The following is a 23,920-nucleotide window of genomic DNA, read 5'->3' as shown; positions in this document are numbered from 1 at the left end:
ATCCTTTGGCCACCTCATGAGAAGAGAAGACTTCCTGGAAAAGACCCTGATGTTGGGAAAGATGGAGGGCACAAGGAGAAGGGGACGACAGAGGACCAGATGGTTGGACAGTGTTCTCGAATCTACCAGCATGAGTTTGACCAAACTGCGGGGGGCAGTGGAAGACAGGAGTGCCTAGCATTCTCTGGTCCATGGGGTCACGAAGAGTCGGACACGACTAAACGACTAAACAACAACAATCATGCAGATCGAAGGGCTGAGCAAAATTTGGGCATGAGTGGATCATAGTAGTTCGCAGGAATCAAGGTTCATAAATCAAGTCAAGTAAGAATTGAATCTGCAAGTTCCGGTCTTGACAGTAGAACTTTTCCTTTTCCTCTGGGGAAGGGCTGCAGATCAGGGGCAGACGTTGCATGCAGAACGCCCTTCCCAGGTGCAACCCCCAGAATCTCCAGGTACAATTGGGAGAGACCCCAGCCCAAAAGACTAGAGCACCACTGCCTGTCAGTATAGATAAAAAAACCCAAGCTTGATGGACTAATGACATAGCATAAGGCAGTTTCCGATGTTCAAATGGAAGCAAGGTCTCTCTTATCACAAAAGGGCGAGCGACTTAGGTGGCACTAATGTGTGCAAATATTTGCCAGTATGTAAACTCACAGCTATTTAAGTCATATAATGGCTCCTGTCTTTGTCCTTCGTGCTTGCACAAATATTCCTCAGGGTTACTAGCCAGAGGAAATACCTTGTTCCTTTCTCCTCTCTTTCCCCCGCCACTCCCTAAGACCGAAGGTAGGTGTACTTTTAGCGCATGGCGGAAGTGGTTTCAATAGCTTGTTGGCTTTTGAGCACCTTTAAGTATGTTAGAGCTAATAGATTTAAAAACCTCTCCTCTTGGGTAATGTGCATTTTTGCCTGTCCGTAATGCGTCCTTTGAAGTGTGTCAAGGACTCTTGCCTTGCCTAGATGGAGGGCAGAGTGCGGCCATTGCCCTTGTGGGTGGAAAAAAGATCCCTCAACCCTCACTTAAAAGTCGAGGAAAGGCTCATTTCATTAATGAAAACAAAACAAAATGGTAACAAACTATTTTTGAAGTTTGTGTCTGGAGTGCGGAAGTAGAGGGTGGATTTGAAGAGTATTACAGCTGCAGTGGTGGCAATTTTGATAGTCACAAGAGGACTGTGGTGGAAGGTAGATGGGTTAGCTGAGTAGGAATGGGTTTAGGAGATTATTAGTTCACCCCAGACTTCAGATCATTGTGAAATGATTTCCACCGATCCTCAGGCACTTGTGTTTATTAATCCTGGGTGAAACAGGATTGAAAACCTACCACGATACTTACCTAGTTCTCTTAGCCCAGTAAGGCTGCGACAAAGCCATTTCATAGAGTTCCCAGATGTTCTCACCTCCGAAAAGTAATACCAAAAGCCTTAAGCTGTAAATTGCAAGGTGTTGAATAGCTTACCTAAAAAACCCACAGCCACCTACGGTTCACAGAGCCTGGAGAATGTGTCTTCCTGGTTGGGCTGCATAATGAAGCAGAATTCCTCCTCTATGATGTGGTGGAGGAAATTAGTAAGGGATCACTGAGCGTTAGCGGTCACGGAATCAGATCGTTTTTGATCTGCCGTCATCAGCAGAAGCGTAGATTGCTGGCTCATGATTAACTGTGGTCGATGACTCCTTGGCCTCGGGGGTTTGTCTGTGTTGTCCTCTAGTGCTACATGTGTTTCGCTGAATGTTAATAGATAACATAATTTGTTTTGTGAACCCATTAGGTCATGCACTGGTAGCTTCCCACCCCCTCAGGTGTGCATGGGAAATGCATGGTGAGGGAGGGGAATGATCTCATGCTTTTCCAAAGTCACAGAATGACTCCCTCCTCCCCATCGCTCCCCTGACAAGCTGAAGACCTTGGAGTGTGTTCATGCTTTCTTTCAATTTATGGTGGAAGACCATGTGGCTTAACTGGAAGGGTTATTATTATTATTATTATTATTATTATTATTATTATTATTACCCCGCCCTCCCCGGCCAGAGCCGGGCTCAGGGCGGCTAACACCAGTAAAATTACAATAAACACATAATGGGGCGGGCAAACCAATTTAAAATACAGGTTAAAATGCAATTTAAAATGCAGCCTCATTTTAAAAGTAGCCCATAGATCAAAACCATAAGGGGAGGGAAACATAAGGGTCAGACTGAGTCCAAACCAAAGGCCAGGCGGAACAGCTCTGTCTTGCAGGCCCTGTGGAAAGATGTCAAGTCCTGCAGGGCCCTAGTCTCTTGTGACAGAGCATTCCACCAAGTCAGGGCCAGTACTGAAAAGGCCCTGGCCCTAGTTAAGATCAACCTAACCACCTTGCGACCTGGGACCTCCAAAGTGTTGTCATTTGTGGACCTTAAAGTCCTCCGCGGGGCATACCAGGAGAGGTGGTCCCGTAGGTACGTGGGTCTTAGGCCGTTAGAAACATTTTGGTGGAGAGTTTGTAGGACAGGCATTGTCCATCCCTAAATGTGGGGGCGTGCACATGAGTGACACCAAAACTTTCAGGTCTAGGAGCATGGGGCCCTTACTCTTGCCCCTGTTATCTGATTTGAGTGAAACACTAGAAATAAAGGTGTCCTTCTCAATATTTTGTACATCACAATATTTGACTGAATTCAGCTGACTAGTTCACTGCTGCTTGGGACTGATCTATTGACCAGACTCCCAAACCTTCGTTTCTGCCAACTTTCCAGCTAGTAAGTTTGCTTAGTGTGAAGACTTTGGCTGTGGGAAAATATGTCGAAAATTCTTCAGGTTTTTTTCCCCCCACGGAGTTCAAGAATATTTTGGGCAGGTGTTTTTGAAAGCAAGAAGCTATTTAACGAGACACAAGTTTTGCTTTGTTTTTCAAAACCCTTCCTCTGCTTTTTATTGCTTCACCCACACGCAGCCACCCACATGTAAAGATTATACAGCTGCAGTTATTGAGATGTCAGGTGTGTTTTCTCCTCATTTAAAAATGTGCATATGCCTTACGGATAGCAGAAATTGTTTCTCCATTCTGTAGCATGTGTGCTTTTTCATGCTAAGAGGTATGGGTTTTGTTTGCAGACTAATAATAGCATACATACCAGAAGGTTGGGATGGAGAGGGGAGATGGTTAGAGCATTGGACATGGCCTGGAGAGTGTTGGGCTCAAAGCTTGGCTGCTCAACATTGAAGCTTGCTGGGTGGTCTTACACAAGCCACTCGTTTCTGTCTAATCCTCATCTGAGTTGTGCTGAGGATACAAGCTGATGACATGCTGAACTCTTGCGTCGGAAAGGAAAAGGAAAGGCCAGCGCCAGCTCCAGATTTTCTTAGAGACATGGAATCATAGTGTTGGAAGGGACCACGAAGATTATCATAGGCCAACCCCCTGCAATGCAGGAATCTTTTGCCCAACATGGGGCTCAAACCCACAACCCTGAGATTAAGAGTTTCATGCTCTACCAACTGAGTTAAAGGCATTTTTGAAGGGTCCTCAGGCATGTCAGCTTCCGTGAACCACACTCCCCTCTGCAGAGACTCACCACCATGATCACCATTGCGTTCTTCTCATTGCTGTCTCTTGCTTGTTTCCCAGCCATTGAGCAATCCGTATGTGGCGTCTTAATTGAACTTTCTTTGCCTACTGCTTGGCTGGGCCAGAGCAAGAGGCGATTGCTGAAGAAGAGGAGAAGGTCCGGGGAGCTTTGTCGGTTTGGGTGTGGCCCCTTGACAAGATCATAGAATCATAGAATCATAGAGTTGGAAGAGACCACAAGGGCCATCGAGTCCAACCCCCTGCCAAGCAGGAAACACCATCAGAGCACTCCTGACATATGGCTCTCAAGCCTCTGCTTAAAGACCTCCAAAGAAGGAGACTCCACCACACTCCTTGGCAGCAAATTCCACTGCCAAACAGCTCTTACTGTCAGGAAGTTCTTCCTAATGTTTAGGTGGAATCTTCTTTCTTGTAGTTTGGATCCATTGCTCCGTGTCCACTTCTCTGGAGCAGCAGAAAACAACCTTTCTCCCTCCTCTATGTGACATCCTTTTATATATTTGAACATGGCTATCATATCACCCCTTAACCTCCTCTTCTCCAGGCTAAACATGCCCAGCTCCCTTAGCCGTTCCTCATAAGGCATCGTTTCCAGGCCTTTGACCATTTTGGTTGCCCTCCTCTGGACACGTTTCAGTTTGTCAGTGTCCTTCTTGAACTGTGGTGCCCAGAACTGGACACAGTACTCCAGGTGAGGTCTAACCAGAGCAGAATACAGTGGCACTATTACTTCCCTTGATCTAGATGCTATACTCCTATTGATGCAGCCCAGAATTGCATTGACATGTGTCAAGTGTGCATGGACACATGTGAAAAACCATGTGAAAACCCATCCCATTGGGTCTGTTGTGCTGGAGGCCACCATAATTGTACGTGCAGAAGGCTCTAGGTCTAAGAATGTCTTCTATTTGAAAAACTTGAATAGCTGCTGCCAGTCATGAAGACAATACTGAATTAAATAGACTAAATAGATGTAATCATCACCACCATCATCACCTTCTGCATATGGCATCTATCTGAGTGGGTTGCCCCAGCCACTCTGGGCGACTTCCAGCAAAATATTAGAAACACAGGAAAACATCAAACATTAAAAACTTCCCTGTACCTTCAGATGTCTCCTAAAAGTCAGATAGTTGTTCATTTCCTTGACATCTGATGGGAGGGTGTTCCATAGGGCAGGCGCCACTGCCGAGAAGGCCCTCTGCCAGGTTCCCTGTAACTTTACTTCTCGCAGTGAGGAATTGCCAGAAGGCCCTTGGAGCTGGACCTCAGTGTCAGGGCAGAACGATGGGGGTGGAGAGTATAAAGCAGATTACGGGATCAATTTTAGACTTAACTCTTGACTGTATTCATCCTAGCTGCACAGCTTAACTTAGGCAGTCTCTATGTAAGCTCATGAAATAATGCGTTTTTGAAAGCATACAAAATTCCCACCCTTTCGCCATTGATGAGGTAGTGTTCATGCCCACCTGTGCTATCCTTTCCTTGCTTTGCCCAGTTCCTTACTCATCACCTGAAAGACCAAAGTACCTTCAGATGCCCTAAGAAGAGAGGCCAGAATTGAGTGGCACAGCTCGCCAAAGATCCTGTGCATTATGTGCCAGGCAAAGCCAGAGGAGCATTGAGCCTCTGTGCCCATCAACTCTTTTCCAGCTCCATGGATGTCTTGAGCATTGGGGTTGTGTTGGTCACATGCTCACCCAGTTGCTGGCTCCAAGGTTTTTGCCCTTTGTTAACATTTTTCCTCAGGAGGGATGGATTCCTCACACCCACATCCACACCCATTAATTTCTTTAGTACGTCTTGTCTTCTCAACCTTGACCAGTGACGAAAGCAATAAGTAATTCAGTAAAAAAGAGACCATGTGTAAATTTATTGGGAAAGAAACCAAGTTAATAATTTAGTTTTTAAGAGTTTCAAACTGATTTACAGTACCCATTGTTAAACTTCTCTTGGCATAGATGTATGTGTGGTGGATCAGTATAATCCATCTTCTGAGAGAGGGTGGGCAGTTCCTTGGCTCTTCAACTCAAAGTGAAAAGTTCACATTCCAGGCTAGGTGCAAATTGGTTCAAAATGTGGAAGATTTATCAAGTGTTCACATGATTAAGGAAAGGGACTTGGAAGCAACCATGTCAGCGATTCAAGATGATTTATCGATTGGTTGGAATAAACCCCCTTGAGATAAGCATCTTGCCTCACTCCAGTCAAATACATACAGGTATTATTTATGAGTTTCTAATAGCAGATGGACCAAAATATGGCCTTGCAGTACAGTGGTACCTCGGGTGAAGAACTTAATTCATTCTGGAGGTCCGTTCTTAACCTGAAACAGTTCTTAACCTGAGGTACCACTTTAGCTAATGTGGCCTCCCGCTGCCGCCGCGCGATTCCTGTTCTTGTCCTGAAGCAAAGTTCTTAACCCAAGGTACTATTTTGGGTTAGCGGAGTCTGTAACCTGAAGTGTCTGTAACATGAAGCATCTGTAACCCGAGGTACCACCACTGTACTTAATTCTGTGGCAAAAGTTTGCTTCGCTTTTGAAGGGATTAACCTAAATTCATTGCCTGCACAGGAAGCCACTGTGATCTCCGTGCAAAGTGGCCTCAATTTTCCGAAGGGTCGATGGCATCAAAGTATAATGAAGTAGCAATCATTTGAGATCTCAAACAACTTCCCTGTTCTGTGTTTAAACATTGATTTACACATTGCTCTGTAGTCCAGTCCTTTTTAGCTACCATAATCCAGAGCTTGCTGGATCAGGCCCATCTATTCCAGAATCCTGTTCTCATGGTGGCCAACCAGATGCCTGTGGAAAACCCATAACCAGGATCTGTGCACCAGAGCTCTTTCCCCACCGGCAGTTTCCATTAATTGGTGTTCAGAAACATTACTACTTTTGCTTGGGGAAGCAGAGCCAAGCTGTCATGAACGGCAGCCATTGGTAGTTTTATCCTCCATTAATTTGCCTAATCCTCTTTTCAAGCCAACCAAGTTGGCAACCATCACTTCCTCCTGTTTCTTTATAAAGTGTGGAACTTCCCTTGTCTTTATTTACAACTAGACCTGGTTTTTGCCCAACTGCTTCTGGCATTTTTGGGTGTGCATCTGAATCCTTGAGGCAATACTTCTCAGCCTGGATTTCCCCTGAATTCATCAGAAGTGGAGACATTGTCCTGTGAGCCAAAATTCAGGAAGAATTTGGATTCACATTCTCAGAAGCGGTTCAGATGGAGCCGGGGTGGCAGCTCACTGTTCGAAATTAGCCAGGATCTGGGGATCTTCACCATCTGGGGATCATTGGATCTGGACTGTTTTCACACACCCCCTCCTGTAGAATTCTATCTGTTATATTTTATCTGCGCAATCAGAATGAATTTCAGGAATCAAATTGCTTTTTCTGTGCAGCCTGAGCAAGAGCAGTCACCATAAAGAAAAAGAGGTAGAAACAGGCCAATATCTATATGGACTGCCCCTGGATCAAGTGACTTTTCTTTAAATTCTTAACCTAGCTCAAGGTTGTCATTTGAACTAGCCAGATGTTTAATTGAGAATCAATCACAGTCAGTCCATCACTAGGAAAATGAAAATTGCTAGCCGTCTTGCCCTAAAATGGCAACTAGACATTCTGCTTGGGTGACTGTAACCTTGGTTTAAGGAGACATTTGGCGCCTAGCTTACATATCTGAGTTTCTAACACTGATATGTCTGCAGACGTTTTGAACTACGTCTCCCATCAGCCCTAGACTGAGGGCAGTCTAATAAAACATCTGGAGGGCATCAGGTTTGGTGAAGGCTGATAAAAAGCGAGTGTGATTGTAATTGGAGTTTCCTTGCAGTGTCATGCATTTGCAGGGTTTGGGCACGTCCAGTGGGATGTTTGGTTTATCTCAAAACTCTTTTTGAAACGCCCTGCAGTCTCTGAAGTGCTTTGAGAATTTGCATCCAGATCGCATGGGGAATATGGAGTTAGTTATACTCGGAATCCAAGCCAGCGTTCTCCGCAAACTGTTTCTCTAATGGTAGTAGGTTTCTGAATCCTACTGTCATTACAACATCCTTGTAGCCCTCCTGGGGTGATCTCATACTTCGAACTGGCTACAGATCTAACCTCCTTAGCAAAGTTTTCATGTTATGAATATCTGCCAAACTTTGTGGGGCCTGGTGGTTGATTTGGATGAAGAGCTTGATAAAATACAGCTTATTACTATATCAGGAATGTGCATCATGCCCATGCCTTTGCCCATACCTAATTTTGTACACCAGTTGCAGACTTGTATCATGTTTACTTTGAAATAGAATTTCCAGGAATGTCGATACTGGGAAGCTGTGGCTTCATTTGGACCCTAAACCGCAATATGAAACCAGAAAACATTTCAAGAAGAAATGCAAAATTTGGGGTTTTGGTCTTGGGGGTTTATGTGATTTTAAATGCTTGCCTTGGTAGAATATAGAGGAGTCATGGAGTTTTGTGTGTGTGAATTATTATTATTATTATTATTATTATTATTATTATTGTTATTGTTATTGTTATTGTTATTGTTATTACTGCTGAAGCTTGACTCAAGGGCTGAAAAAGTTATCCCATCCCTGACCAGCTACATGACCTTGCCTGTTTCAGAGTCTACGGCAGGGGGGTTTGTCATCTACTCTAAAGCAAGGGCTTCCCCATTTATTTTATTGTTGGGGCTACCTCTCCACATACAGTAGTGCCTCAGACATTTTGGCAAACAGCAGGAGGCTTCATTGGGGTATTAGACTTCCCTTTCAGGTTTGGTTTAGGCAAGCAGGTTTTGTTTAAGTTGTTAGTAATATACTCTATTAATTTAAAATATTTATACCCAGCTTCTCTGCCCACCAAGGGCTCCAAGGCAGTAATCAACAGTCAAAATCATCATCATCGTCATCATCATCATCATCTAATTTGAAACTGGTGTAATTGGTAATAAACAAATAAAACACAAGCTCAGGCATAGTTGTCAACTTACAGATTTTAAAATAAGGGACCTGCAGCCTCGAAAATAAGGGATCAGCAGCCAAAATAAGGGATCAACAATTACTTTGATAAAATACATATTTTGTTGCATGCAAATGGCTTTAGATACCTATTAGGCACATAAATTACCATATAGCATATATTCAACACAAAAAAGCAATTTGTTGTTGACAAAGGACAGCTGGACATAGAAAGGGCATCATTACCTTCAGTAGCTTATTTAAGGGACATCATCAATAAGGGACAGCAGCGGGACATGGCGCTGGGATAAGGGACTGTCCCGCCAAATAAGGGACGCTTGACAGCTATGAGCTCTGGCAGGAATTAATGAGGCAAGCTCTTTCTCTCTCTGTGCCTATATCATTATTAACATAAAAAGGTGGGGATTTGTATTTCATGGGTTTGACACCTGAGGATGCTAGTCCTTAAGTCTCAGGAAGGGTGGCTGAGGGAGTCTGCCTTGGATTTACCTCAAAGAGGGGAAACTTGACCTCCCTGTTAAATCTGCTTCTATGCACATGTGAGTCAGGGGCTCAAGCAAGATTCAGTGGGGCACAAGACCTGCGCCCATGTTTTCCTTAGATATAAGCAGAATCAGAAGGAATACTGATATGTTCCTGACAAATGGGGTTAGGCCTGAAGTACAACCCGTCATTTTTGCTCTCTTCATTCAAAAACCTGTTTAGGAAGAACACCTGGAAAGCGCTTAAAATAATAATAAAAAAGAACATCTGTCTGTTTCTGGAAACAAAGCCCTGTATATATTAATATCCTTAAAATATTTTTCAACTGGATGATGTCTTCGGTAATATTTTATAAATAATCCGAGTGAAGGGAGTAGAGCTCAAGAGAATTTATTAAATCATAACAAAAAAAACCCTTACTTTGAGTTTTAAGCTTCCATTAGTATTAGTCAACGAGAGCCACTTTTTTCACTTCTAGAAATGAATGGGTTTCCTTTCCGTAAAAGAGTACAAAGATTTTAAGTGCTCCAGACAATACGTACTGTTTTTCAGGCTCTTTCTGGATTTGGGAAGGCTCCAGAGAAAACAGCTGCAAACCTGTTTTGGCTTTGGGGAAAGAAACCGCCAGACAGAAAAAAACAGTTGCATATTCATCCTGTTGTATATGTTAAAAGTTGGTTTCAGACGTTGTTCCTATTATAGCACAAAATGTGGTGTTGCATTCGATTTGCAAAACAGCATTGATATAGAAAACAGACTGCAAGGGGAATCCAAGATAACTTCAAATGTGCCACAGAGTGTAACATCTATGAGTTTCGTTGTTTGCATTTCTATATTCTGCATTTAATTTGTGTTCCGAAACCTCGATAACTCCTTGCGGAACTTGCAGGAAAAGGTTTCCACTTACATGAACAAGCCCCAGTGAGTTTCTGTCTCGTGTGCTGTGCCTCCCCCTTTCCTCATCATATGTCAGCAAGCATATGCTTTGCAGCAAACCACTGTTGTGGTGATGGTTGTTATGGTTTCCATTTATTTCCTGCCCTTCATCCTAAGGTCTCAGGGCAGGTTGCAAGCATTTGAATTGCAATTACAAAAAAATGCAACCACACGCGCTCACAAAAATTTGCATCTAATAAAAAGTAACAAAATTCACACACTTGCTTCTATTTAGATTTCGGATATTCCGGCGTTAGAAATGTTCGAGGCCACTTTCTGAAAAGAATCCCCCTCGCCCAATGTCGTGGGATGCATCTTCTCAGAAACTGGTTTGTTTAAACTGTGTGAATGGCCTGAGGACCACATAGGACTTTCAGTGGCCTTCTGTGTCACCAAGATGTGCTGCCTCTGTCTGCATCCCCTCAGCATATGGAGAGAGGGAGAAAGTGTGAGTGTTAACCCAGGCCTTTACCCGCTACCTGAGGGACATATTTGGCCGAAGAAAGGCTAAAGAGTAAACCCTACACAAATCTAGAGTGGAGTTCCTACGACGGTTGGGTGGCGCCTTGTGTCCTGGTCTGGTTCACAAGCGATCAAAGTCCCGGCAGGGGACGTCAGGACCGGGGGCAAGATGGCGGGGTGGGAGCAGGAACGGGCGTCCAGGAGTCAGGAAGCCAGGGGTCCAAGGGTAAGAGAGCCAGGAGTCAAGAAGCCAAGGGTTCGAGGGTCAGGAAGCAAGGAGTCACGAAGTCAAAGGTCCAAGGATCAAGGAGTCAAGGAACCAAATGCAGCAAGGCAGGGAGCGTGTTGCTGTGGCAAAGAGCCGAAGGGAAATGCTGACCTTATATCCCTTCCCAACTCTTGCCACCAGGTGCTGTGAGTTACCAATCGGCCTCACCTGTGCGGCCGTGCCTTGCCTCGCCAGAACAAATTTGGGAAGGCCCCAGTCCTGGTCACAGGGCCTGGCTTCTGCATGCACACCTGACACCTTTTATGCCTCCTTCTGACAACTCCTGCAGCCAAGCTGGTGCTAAACATATTGCTCTGCTTTCTGTTGGACCACGCCATTGAGGCCGAGAGGGGGGTCTTGTCTTCTGGGCAGCCCAGGACCTCCAAATACACTGCCCAGGCTTGTGCCCCATGGAGGTCACTTGGGTGCTGCTAACATACAGCACAAACAACACAAGAGGCAGCAGTTATGACCTGGTAGTCTCTGCGGCCACAGCAGGCGCCGTGATTCTCCAGCAGTTGGATTTCACCCCTGGAGGCACACTCCACTGAGATAGATGGGTGCCAACAACCCAGGCCCTGCCCCCTGCTGGCCCCTTAGTGGAAGAGCAACTGCTCAGCCCTCATATAATCTGTTTTGATTTGTTTTTAATATTGTGTTTTAATGTTGTAATGCACCCTGGGACTTTAGGGTGAAAGGTGGGTAAATAATAATAACAATAACAGTATCTAGGGACGGGGAACCTCAGACCCAGGGACCAAATGCAGACTCCCCATCCTTTCTTTCTGACCCTTGGTTCTCTCCCCAGGGAACACCATTCATTCCCAAATTCTCCACTTTCATGGAGTTGCAAGGGACCCTGAGGGTTATGTACTTCAACACCTTGCAATGCAGGAATCTCAACCTCAAGCCATCCAACCTCTGCTTAAAAACCTTCAAGGAAGGAGAGTCCACAACCTCCCAAGGGAGACAGTTGCGTGGCGAGTCCCCCCCGCCCCCCGGTGGAAATGAAGATACATGGCACAATTATTAAAGTTAATGGGCTAAATAAGACCACAACTTTATTGGTTACAGGTGATGAGCAGTATTGGCTTGGGTATTGGTCCAAACCGACTATATCCGGACTATGTCCACTTGAAGTCCGGCAAGGGTTAACCACCAGTAAGGGGCGTCCTGCTGATGCACATTAACTAGGAACTCCCCGGGGTCACCACTCAAGGGCGTGCCTTAGGCCCTCACCTCCATAGGCTTCAGATAGGGCCATGCCCCCCCCCCCCCAGAATCCTTTATCGGACTACCCTTCAATATGTGGGACAGGTGATGGCCATTGGTTTAAGTCCTTTCTTCTGGAGCAGGAGAAAACAAAGTTGTTCCACCTTCCATATGACAGCCCTTGAGATATTTGAAGTTGACATCATATCTCCTCTCAGTCTCTTTCCTAGGCTAAAAATACTCATCTCCCTAAACTGGTCCTCATAAGGCTTGATATCCAGGCGCTTGATAATCTTGGTTGCTCTTCTCTGCACACGTCCAGCTTGTCAACATCCTTCTTAAAATTGTGGTGCCCAGAATTGGACACCTTCTTCTTTCACTTGCTGTAATTTATTCCTGAACCATATCTTCCTTGCCTGTGTTCAGTAGTGTGTATGTAGAAAACTCTCTGTTTTTGTGTGTGGCTGGACTGTAGCTACTGTACAAAGATCACATCTGTTGCCTCACCCACCACAGGCATGTAGGCCTCAGAAGTTGGCCCACCAGGGAACAAAGCGAGCCCTTTGGCTGGAAAAGGATTCCCACCCCTATTATAGTGAGGACAAACCAGTTCCTGAAGATTGGGCTAAACATAAATCCCGCCATGTTTTTTTTTTAATCACTATTATTATGGTTCTTGTAATTAAGATTATGATTATTAGATTTAAATGCCTTTTTGAAGAATACTGCAGGTGTGGCTGAGTCGATCACTCAGTGCTGTTACCAGGCTCAGCCGTCCACTTGTATAACATCTGTCAACTGGAGAACATTTGCCAGCACCAGAGGCGGGAGAGAATGTTAAAAGAAGCTAGACCATGCATTGCCATATACTTTGTTTACAAATCAAGCCCTTTTTTTATTCATCCAAATGCACAAAACTGTGAAAACAATACTAAAAGGGTTTCAGGGTAGTTCACATGTGTTTTTTCTCTACAGTGGTACCTCGGGTTAAGGACTTAATTTGTTCCGGAGGTCCGTTCTTAACCTGAAACTTAACCTGAAGTACCACTTTAGCTAATGGAGGCCTCCGGCGGCGGCTGCTGCTCCGCCAGCATGCGATTTCTGTTCTCACCCTGAAGCAATGTTCTTAACCTGAGGTACTATTTCTGGGTTAGTGGGGTCTGTAACCTAAAGCGTCTGTAACCCTAAGCGTCTGTAACCCGAGATACCACTGTATATATTTTTGGAACATGCTTGTGGGATAGGTTGAGCTGAAAGGTAGGGACTGGTTGCTCGGAATCATCTTCCTGGTGTCCTCTCTAGATGTGCTGAGCTGCACTTTATTTATTTTTATTTATTTTGGGGTTTTTTGGTGTGTGTTTTTTGAAATCTTTTTTATTTTGACAGAGTAATAATCATGAATAAAAATAATAAAAATGTGCACCCCACCACTGAGACCATGCCATTGTAACTACCCAACCTCCCAAAATTTCAACACCTCTTGCAATGGTGTGACCCCTTTCCGTTTTAACAGTACAAATTCTACAAACATCCACCACATCTCCTCAGAATCATTTCTCCTGCATATTCCCTGTTTTACCATAATGGCACATATTAATATAGCATTAATAGCTCTATCCCACACCTCTTTATACTGAGCTGCACTTTAGGTCCCAACTTCATCTGCCTAATACAGTCGTACAGTGATACCTCGGGTTACAGATGCTTCAGGTTACAGACACTTCAGGTAACAGACTCCGCTAACCCAGAAATAGTACCTGGGGTTAAGAACTTTGCTTCAGGATGAGAACACAAATCACACGGCGGCAGCGGGAGGCCCCATTAGCTAAAGTGGTACCTCAGGTTAAGAACAGTTTCAGGTTAAGAATGGACCTCCAGAACGAATTAAGTTCTTAACCCGAGTTACCACTGTACTTTGGTTCTCAAACGCCTTGGGAGTTGAACGTTTTGGCTCCTGAACAGTCAAAAACTGGAAGTGATTGTTTCTGTTTTTGAATGTTCTTTGGAACCTGAACATCCGGCGCGACTTCCGTGGCTTCTGATTTGAAGCAGGAGCTTCCTGCAGCCAATCAGAAGCCACGCCTTGGTTTCCGAACATTTTGGAAGTTGGACGGACTTCTGGAATGGATTCGGTTCAACTTCCGGGGTACCACTGTACTGTTCTTAGGGTACAGCAAAGACTGGTCCTCATGTCTCCGGAATGGATCGCCCAGGTTGGATTGGAAAGCTTGAGAAGTAGGCCATGGCACATGGTGAATGCATCTGCAGGATTGACCAAGGCTCCCCAAGATTGATTAACCTGTCTGATGTCTTGCTTAGGAATGTGTTTGTGAACTTTGAAAAGTTGTGACTCAGAAATGAATGTGTAGAGGTGGGAAGAGGGAGAGAGCGAGAGCAAACAGTCGTTGCTCCAACCTTCCTAAGTGACGTGAAGTCTGTGTCACCGGATAAATGGTTAGGAACCAACTAGAAGCTGGTGGCAACGCCCACAAGTAAAAGTGCAACTTGCATGACAAGTACCAAATCATGCTGTGGTTAAAACCAGCTTGTTTCCACAGAGATATAATCTGGAAGCATTTTGTCTAGCTGACTTTACAAGATACTCAACTGTTTTACAAAGTACTTGCCTGAATATGAATGAAAATGCAAACAATATGTTCCTTACCATCTTTACCGCAAATGAGTATGGCGCCTGCCAGTTGAAAATAGTAAAAGTTGGTCCAGCGTGAATTGTATATCTGAGCTAATGTCAGATTTATTAGTGCTGATAATGATGATGATGATGATGATGATGATGATGATAATGCTGGTCCTGTCTGTAATTTTACAACGGGTGATTTATTAGACCATACTTTATGTTTACCATTCGCACATTGGTTAAGGATTCAACGTTGGTGGAGTTTAAAGTTCAGAATTACAGAACTGGGGATAAGCTGTGGAAATTGGCCGGGGGCCTGAGGGGGTGGGTTATTATCAAAAAAGGGTGTGTTTTTGCATGCTTGGTGGACATGGGGGTTTCCACATAAGCAAGCTGAGGGTCTCGACTGACATACCATCAAAGCATCCATTGTAGTAAGCAGTCTGAAACTTAACACATACGGACCTGACTTAAGCTGCTGGGACCATATGAACACCCGAGTCTAAGAGGCACTCCTTTCCCTAATGGTCCCTCGAAAACATTTAGATGCAGTGTTCTTGGGTAAAATGCAAAATAATTGCTGGTAAAGAATTAGTGGTTATGCTTGCAAAGTATAAGAGGAGCTGTTTTCTAAATCACCAGTGTTGCAACACAATGTAGAAGTTCATGCAAGTTCGGTCTGTCTGTCTGTCTGTCTCTCTCTCTCTCTCTCTCTCTTTCTCTCTCTCATTCTTCCACCCCCGTTTTGGAAAGCAAAAAAGCCAACCTGTCCGAATATTTACTGCATAACTTTCAGAAACCTTTCCTCCCCGTTTCTGTTTTCTAACTTACCATTTTATCTTGTTTTCATTTACCCCCAATTTTTCCCCTTGTTGTGTTCATCAGACTCCCACATCATAGCATTTGTTCCATATTTTATTCGGAAATTAAATGTTGTTCGCAAAGAGGCTTCCCAGAAATATGTTGAGCTCCTGTAATGTTTATTTTCCTGATAAAACCTGCCTTTGTTCCCTTGACCCTTTCCATACCAGAGTGGATGGATTTTTTAAATATCAAGAGGACTTGAATCATGGTTCTTCAACTGGTGAGTCAAGACTCCTAATGTGCCTTGATCTCAGCTGGATCACACCACCACAATCTCCCTTTTTCATGTGCTTGACTTTCTTCCGAAATAGCATAAAAGGCAGAGATAAATGGGGGTCAGGTAGGAACGTTGACAGAGTCCCTTTATTTATAGCAGATGCAAAATACTTTGTGAAGTCTCATGGTCTCATCCATGCAGAACAAGGTGCACTTTCCAAAATTCCCTCTTCTGTACAGTGGTACCTCAGGTTACATAAGCTTCAGGTTACATACACTTCAGGTTACAGACTCTGCTAACCCAGAAATAGTGCTTCAGGTTAAGAACTTTGCTTCAGAATAAGAACAGAAATCGTGCTTCGGCGGTGCGGCGGCAGCGGGAGGCCCCATTAGCTAAAATGGTGCTTCAGGTTAAGAACAGTTTCAGGTTAAGAACGGACCTCCGGAACGAATTAAGAACTTAACCTGAGGTACCACTGTATAACTACAAAAACACAGGAGACCTGCCTTTGTACAGTGGTACCTCAGGTTAAGAACTTAATTTGTTCCAGAGGTCCGTTCTTAACCTGTAACTGTTTCTTAACCTGAGGTACCACTTTAGCTAATGGGACCTCCCGCTGCTGCTGCGTGATTTCTGTTCTCATCCTGAAGCAAAGTTCTTAATCCGAGGTACTATTTCTGGGTTAGCAGAGTCTGTAACCTGAAGCATCTGTAATCCTGAGGTACTACTGTATATGGTCATCCTTGAAGACAGGAGGAGAATTTGGGGCACAAAAAGTAAATTCTAAGAGGTTCTAATATTGTAGCTCAGGATTGTATGTAGGTCCTGGGTCTAACCAAGCTAGGAGACTCTGGACCAGATTTTTTTGATTTTAAATTGCCAATAAAACAAGCAGTTCAAATAAATCTGCTGGTTTTCAATTTAGAAATTCATATGTTTCCTCAATACGTGAGGGTTCAAACTGGTTGGTATTACAAGAATAGCATATTGGTTTGTGGCATGATGGAGGAGCAGGAGCATGATGGAGATGTTGCATGATGGAGGAGCAGGATTAAAACCCTTTGGCTGTGCAGCCACACTATTTAAAGGCCTCTTTGGTCTAATCAAAGGTCTGTGTAGACCAGCGCCTTGTTTTGCCCAGTAGCCAAGCAGATGGACTTGGGAAGAATGTTAGCAGAACATGAAGACAGGAGACCTCTCCTGTAGTTGTTTCCCAGCTACTTGTATTCAGAGGTGTGCTTCCAGTCCTGGTGGCAGATTATACTCATTATGACTAGTAGCCACTGATAGCTTCCTTCCTACATGAAATGGTCAAAGGTAAAGGTAAAGGGACCCCTGACCATTAGCTCCAGTCGTGGCTGACTCTGGGGTTGTGGCACTCATCTCACTTTATTGGCCGAGGGAGCCGGCATACAGCTTCTGGGTCATGTGGCCAGCATGACTAAGCCGCTTCTGGCAAACCAGAGCAACACACGGAAACGGCGTTTACCTTCCCGCCGGAGCGGTAGCTATTTATCTACTTGCACTTTGATGTGCTTTCGAACTGCTAGGTGGGCAGGAGCAGGGACCGAGCAGCGGGAGCTCACCCCGTGGCGGGGATTTGAACCGCCGACCTGCTGATCGGCAAGCCCTAGGCTCTGTGGTTTAACCCACAGCGCCACCCACGTCCCTGCTATGACACCACCCGCGTCCCTGAAATGGTCTAACCCCACCTTTAAAGCAGCATCAGGTAGTTGCCACCAGCGTATCTTCCAGCAAATTCCATAACTAGTTTTACAATCCGCTGTGTTAAGAAGTGCTTCCTGTTGCTGGACCCACCACTGAGCTTCATCTGACCTCAGATTCTTGTATTAAGAAGAAAAGGGAGCGGTCTCTCTATTTCTCCACTTCTCTTACATTTCCTTTCTCCTCCTCCCAAACATCCTAACCTTTCCTAACAAGGGTGTTGTTCCAGTTTCTTATTATGCTGCAGGATTACCATACTTTTCCGGGTATAACACGCCTCCGTGTATAAGACGCCCCCTATTTTGGGGGACTCCTAATTAAGGAAATGGGGGGGGGAATTGACCAGAGTTGTTGAGCTTTCGGGGGGGGGGGCGGATTGCTGACAATCACTCACCCGGCTGACAATCGCACACATGGTCAAAGACACCAGTCGTCTGCTGCAAGCAGCCGAAAATCACCTGCCCAATTGCCGCAGCAGCAGGCGGTCACCTTACCGCAGCCAACAATCACCTGCCCAAATGCTGCTGACAATCTTCTGCTTGCGGCTGCCACCAATTGCCTGCCCCCCCCATGCACTATCCGTATATAAGACAACCCCCAATTATAAACCTTTATTTTTAATTTTAAAAATCTCATCTTATACACCGAAAAGAACAGTATATCTGTTATAGGATAAGAGGCAGATTTCTGTTTGGTTCTTTCTCTTCTTGTAGTGCGACATTAAGGAAAAGCCACTCATGCTGCAAACCCATGGATTTGCAAGTTAGGAGCCTATTAAGCTGCTTTATAGAATGACAGAATTGTAGAGTTGGAAGGGACCACAAGGGTCATGTAGTCCAGGAATCTGCAGGAATGCAGGAATCTTTTGCCCAACGTGGGGCTCGAACCCACGGCCCAGAAATGAAGAGTCTCATGCTCTACCAATTGAGCCATCTCGGTTCTACGTAGAGAAGTCAGCTAATTGGTCCATCTGATTTAATATAGCCTGCTGACAGAAGGTCTCCCAAGATTTCGGACAATTATTCCCAGCCCTACCTGCAGATGCCAGGAATTGAACCTTGGAGCTTTTCGCACACAGAACATGTGAGATGCTGCCCTTTCCCAAAGATCAAAGTGGTCCTTACACCTAGAATCTGGCTTTAGCAAGCATCCAGAACATGAGGCAAATGCTAGCGGACTCTTCAAGCCATCTATCTTATGGGTTTGTGCGTGCTCTAGAATTTAGTATACACCACTACCTGTGTACAGAGTGCCGGTCCAAGAGCAGATATGTCACAGGCAAACTCAGCTCTCCATATGTTTTGGGACTACAGCTCCCATCATCCCTGACCACTGCTCCTGTTAGCTAGGAATGATGGGAGTTGTAGTCCCAAGACATCTGGAGGGCCAAGTTTGCCTGTGCCTGGGTATAGAGGAAGGCGGAATGCTAAGCAGGGTAAGAATGTAATTATTCTGATTGCACATAATTGGACATAGTTATAATAAAAGGTAGGGCAGATGTTGCAGTACTACAACTCCCATCAGCCATAGCAAGCATGGCCATTGGTCAGGGATGAGGGAGTTGTGGTTCAGAAATATCTGGAGGTCCAGCTTTTTCGTTGCTTGCTGTTTTTACGCTTGTCCATTTCTCTCTTACGCTTTCTTTTTTCTTTAAATTTCCCATGAAACCTCTTTTTCCCCCTGACGGTCTGCCGTTTGTATTTCTACTTTAATTGACCCAGGAAACGGACATGCCATTCCCATCCCGACCCCCCTAATTTTCCTGCAGTGTCTTATTTTGTCTAATTTATGTTGTGCGCCAATGGGCTGGAATTGCCCTCTGTTTCTGTTTCGCTAGGGTGCCTAGTAGATTTTAGGCACTCTCAAACTAACAACAGGCTCTTGAAACAACAATAGCAAGGCAAAGTGCTTAATCGAGATACTTAATCAACCTTGGGTTTATGTGTCATTCTGTTTTGCGCGTTGTTTTCCATCCGTCGTGCTCGACTCCTGCGGGTTGCCAGCCTACCACCGAATGGAATGTGGCCTTATCCTCCAGTGCTCAGAAGAGAGCACCTCTTGATTAGAAAAACAGATGATTGCGCACTTCAGAGAATGAATATAAATGATATTTTCTTGGCCAGAATATATCCGCCGAGGAGACGGAAACCGCCTCGTTCTCCTTAGATGCTATTTCTTTGCAGTAATCAAATAAATTCAGGCAGGAGCATTTGGCAGGGAGCCTTCTCTCGCTTGGTACCATTGTTGCTGGTGCAGCTATCACTTGAGTTACGTATAGGAAGAATGCTGAAAATGGTACCTAGGGAGTTGTTCACCTCCCTGCCACTGTATGGATGGCAGATATTCTGTACTGTAGCCGTTATCAACCTGGTGTCCTCCTTATGCTTGGGACAACAACTCCCATCAGCTCCAGCCATGAGCATGTTAGCCAGGGTTGATGGGAGCTGGATAGCTCAGTTGCTTAGACTAGAGCATGGTCATTTGAACCAAGCTTTCAAAATCCATCTTCTCCCGATTTACAGTGGTACCTCAGGTTACATACGCTTCAGGTTACATACACTTCAGGTTACAGACTCCGCTAACCCAGAAATAATGCTTCAGGTTAAGAACTTTGCTTCAGGATGAGAACAGAAATCGTGCTTCGGCGGCACAGCAGCAGCAGGAGGCCCCATTAGCTAAAGTGGTGCTTCAGGTTAAGAACAGTTTCAGGTTAAGAACGGACCTCCGGAACGAATTAAGTGCTTAACCTGAGGTACCACTGTATATTCTGTCTCCTCTCTTTAATCAAAAATATCCTAATCTGCAACAAGGAGGAGATCTAATTTGCAGAGCTTCTGTCGTGCTCAGTTGCTTACAGCATGGCAATGATAATGGCAAGGTTGCAGGTTTGACCCCTGTATGGGACAGCTGCCTGTTCCTGCATTGCAGAGGGTTGGACTAGATGATCCTCAGGGTCCCTTCAAACCCTACAATCTATGATTCTGTTAAAAAAAACCATCTGGAACATACTAGGTTGGGAAAGCTGCTGTAACAAGTAGCTGTCCCCCTGCTGTAAACCACGCAGGCAAGGACCAAGAATGCCTGCCTTTCACACAAGAAGAAATGTAGGCTTAAAATTGGAATTCTCCCTACAGGGAAACTGTGGCTTTTTTTGTTTGTGCTTTTTTATGGCATTCCCAGGGCAAGACTTAACATGTAGACCATTTCCAAGGAACGTCTCCTCACACTGTACGGAGGACAATCTTATCCTCCCGAAACAGGTTTTCGAAGTGTTGAGCATTTGACTTCTGATTTCTGGGGCTCTTCCCGGAGGCTTCCATTTGTGATGGATTTGTTCCATCGTGGAGAGGTCGGGGCCTTGCACTGTAGATTAAGAAAGGGATCTTGAGGATAGTCCTGCGTGACAAATCTAATCCAGTTTCACTGCTTCCGTTCCCCTACCTCAAGGGGGAACCTTAAGAATTCATAAGCGCCACTTACTCCTTGTGTGAAGACTAGCAATGACTTTGCAATATAAAATTAATTCATTCTGCCTTGTTGTTTCCAATCCCTGCCCTCTTCTCTCATAGCCCAGTCACTGAAGGAGTTTGCCCGGTTATTGATTGCGGTAGAAGAGGAGAGGAGACGCCTGGTAAGTCTGTTCCTTCTGTGTTTTTCTTCTCCCGGAAAAGCTCCTGTTTTTCATTCATGTTTATGGAAATCTCAGCACGCAATAATCTGGGTTGTTGTTGTTGTTTTCACTGCTTCCTGACAAACCCCAGATGAATGCATTATTGGGAGTTCTGCACATTTTGCAACGTTGACCTTAGCATGCCTTCTACCATAGTGGGTGCCCTTGAATGCCAAAGTGTGGTCTGTTCATCCCAGATGCATACAGGAGATGGTTGTTGAGCTGCTATTTAGGACATGGTTTGTGACACAACAAACTTGGAAAAGCAAGCAGGCCTAGGTTTGGTTTGAGCCTGGACAGAACATCACTCACTTCCTCAGGGGAAGGCACGGTTAGAAAGGCACTAAATAAAATATTGAACTGAAGAGAACTTGCTTACAACAGATGCGGCCACTTCATTAATATTCTACTAGAGAATGAAGGCATCTGGAAAGGTATGCTTTGGGGAAAGTTGCGCCCTAAACACTAAATACAAAATAAAACAAAATGTACATTTCAAGACTTAAATTCAAGTTCTCTTTCAAATTCCAGACTTTTAGATTTCTTTTCTTTTCTGAAATGATGCTCAGCTGCAGCTTAGGGCACAGAACTATGTAGCTGCTTGTCTTCTTACAAAATGGCTCAGTTGGCTATCACCTGGAGCGGATAAGGCCAAGGTTGCAGGCTTGATCCCTGTATGGGACAGCTGCATATTCCTGCATTGCAAGGGATTGGACTAGATGAACCTCAGGGCACCTTCCAACTCGACAATTCTATGACTCTGAGATTCTTCCTCCTGGTGCTAGTGCCACTGCCTACACCGGGAATTTGTGTGGCTAGTGTTCTGTCTTCAGACCACATACATTTGATCCTGTTTTCTAGAATTCAACCATAAGTGTGCTTCCTTGCTGAAGATTACTTCTGGGAAAGGGAATGGGTGACAGGTGATGTGCCAGATTCTCAACCTAACTTTTCCACGCGGCTTCCTAATCAGTCTCTTAATCTTAAGCCAAGAAAGAGTATTCTCTATAAGACTGAGTAACAATATAGAATCAAGACTTTGAGATTAGACCACTGAAGAAGGCCGGAAAACTATCTTGGGAGTGTGCTACCTGCAAGCCCCAGTAAAAGGACCCCATCGGGGGCAAACAGCAGGCTTTTGACTACTTGGACTGCCAGGGTGAAACAGGTGCAAAACGCCAGCACCCTGTCATCTACAACTTCATTGTCTACAACTTTATTAACATTTATCTACAACTCTACTAGCATCTCTCGGTATTGTGAATAACGCCGAACTTACCTTTTGTTGGTATCGTCATGAACTTATCTAAAAGACTGAGTTAAGCATTTGAAAAATCTATTGAAACCAGACATTATAAGTTCATCTTAGGTTGGGTAGGTTCAGTATCAGCTACAGTGACTGACAACTCTTGAGGCTTTCAGGCAGGGATTTATTCCAGCGCTTATGTGAGGATGCTGGGGATTGAATCGGGAATCTTTGGTATGCAAAGCACCTGCTCTAACACTCAGTTTCAGCTCTTCCCTAGTGAGCCGCATCTATTCCAGCTGCTGCCACTTCCACTGTCGTCATATTCTTCTGTTGGGTTGTCAGTGGTGGGCGGGGACGACATTCTATTTATCACACTTTTATGCCACCCTTTCCCCAAAGTGCTGATAGCAGCATGCCAAATTCTCCTTCTGCCACCCAGTTTTATTCTTGAAATAGTAGCTGAACCAAGCTCTTAGTTGTTCAGACTAGTACCCTTCCATAGGCCAGATTTGGCCCAAGGGTCTCCAGTTGCTACCATGCCATGTATGCATCATAGGTAAAGGATCCCTAGACGGTTAAGTCTAGTCAAAGGCAACTGTGTAGTTGTGGCGCTCATCTCGCTTTTAGGCCGAGGGAGCTGGCGTTTTCCACAGACAGCTTTCCGGGTCATGTGCCCAGCATGACTAAACCGCTTCTGGCACAATGGAACACTGTGAGGGAAACCAGAGTGCACGGAAACGCTGTTTACCTTCCTACCACAGCGGTACTTGCACTGGAATGCTTTCGAACTGCTAGGTTGGCAGGAGCTGGGACAAAGCAACGGGAGCAAGGATCCTGCATGCAAGGATTCAAACCGCCGACCTTCTGATTTGCAAGCTCAAGAGGCTCAGTGGTTTAGACCACAGCACCACCCATGTCCCTATGCATCATAACTAGTTGTGTGATAAAGGTTTCTTTTGTTCAAGCAGCCCACTTATAGTACTGAAACCTGGCAGGCGCTGGTCACCATTCCTCTGTTGCTTCTGAAGTCTATTACAAGCTAAAGTTTAACAGGAAAGCTTTCAAACAAGGGAGTAATTATTTTCAAAGTCCAGGAAGAACATTAAAGTCTGCAAGCTATATACATATATAGTGAACTATCAGACTCCTTAAATATCCAGCATTCTTTCAGCTCATAGTTTTCCTTTTACGGTAATGGCATTGAAACGTGAAATTTTAAATGGGGAATCTATTAACCTTAGTGAGGTGCTTGCAGTGACCTTTTAAGTGAGAGCACATTTTAACTTTGACTTGCATGAAGAAAATATAATAAAAAGTCTTATCTCCAATATAAAGCCATCGGAACACCAAAGCAAAAGTTCAGATCGTCCTCTCCACCCACCCCCAACTTCTTTGTCAAGGCTGCTTGCTAGCTTGCAGGGAAGGAAAAATGCAAACCACGCTTCTTGCGATGGTGATCACTGTCAGCCCAGCATTCTCCTGCGAAATCCAGGATGTATTTTCACAATTCGCCTACCTTTTTATGCTTCAAGCCTGTGAGGCAGGTTAGACTGCAAGTCCAAAAGTTACCTGGTAAGCTTTGTGAGAGTTGGAACTCGCATCTCTGTAGCCTGACACCCTAACAACTGTACCACGCTGGTTCTC

At 44.8% G+C, this 23,920-nt stretch overlaps 1 protein-coding gene across 1 annotated transcript in view; it reads left to right on the top strand.

Moving 5' to 3' along the window:
* Positions 1–23,920, top strand: part of ARHGAP42 (Rho GTPase activating protein 42) — a 168,818-nt gene that overhangs the window by 44,052 nt on the left and 100,846 nt on the right. The window contains exon 3 of the mRNA XM_081909678.1: positions 20,927–20,988. Within this exon, the coding sequence (XP_081765804.1) occupies positions 20,927–20,988 (62 nt within the window). The remainder of the gene's footprint in view (positions 1–20,926; positions 20,989–23,920) is intronic.

This window comes from Podarcis melisellensis, assembly GCF_964234715.1.
Source record: "Podarcis melisellensis genome assembly, chromosome: 4".
Taxonomy (NCBI): Eukaryota; Metazoa; Chordata; class Lepidosauria; order Squamata; family Lacertidae; genus Podarcis; species Podarcis melisellensis.
The sequence above is the reverse complement of the archived record's forward strand: the minus strand, read 5'-3'. Positions and strand labels throughout refer to the sequence as shown.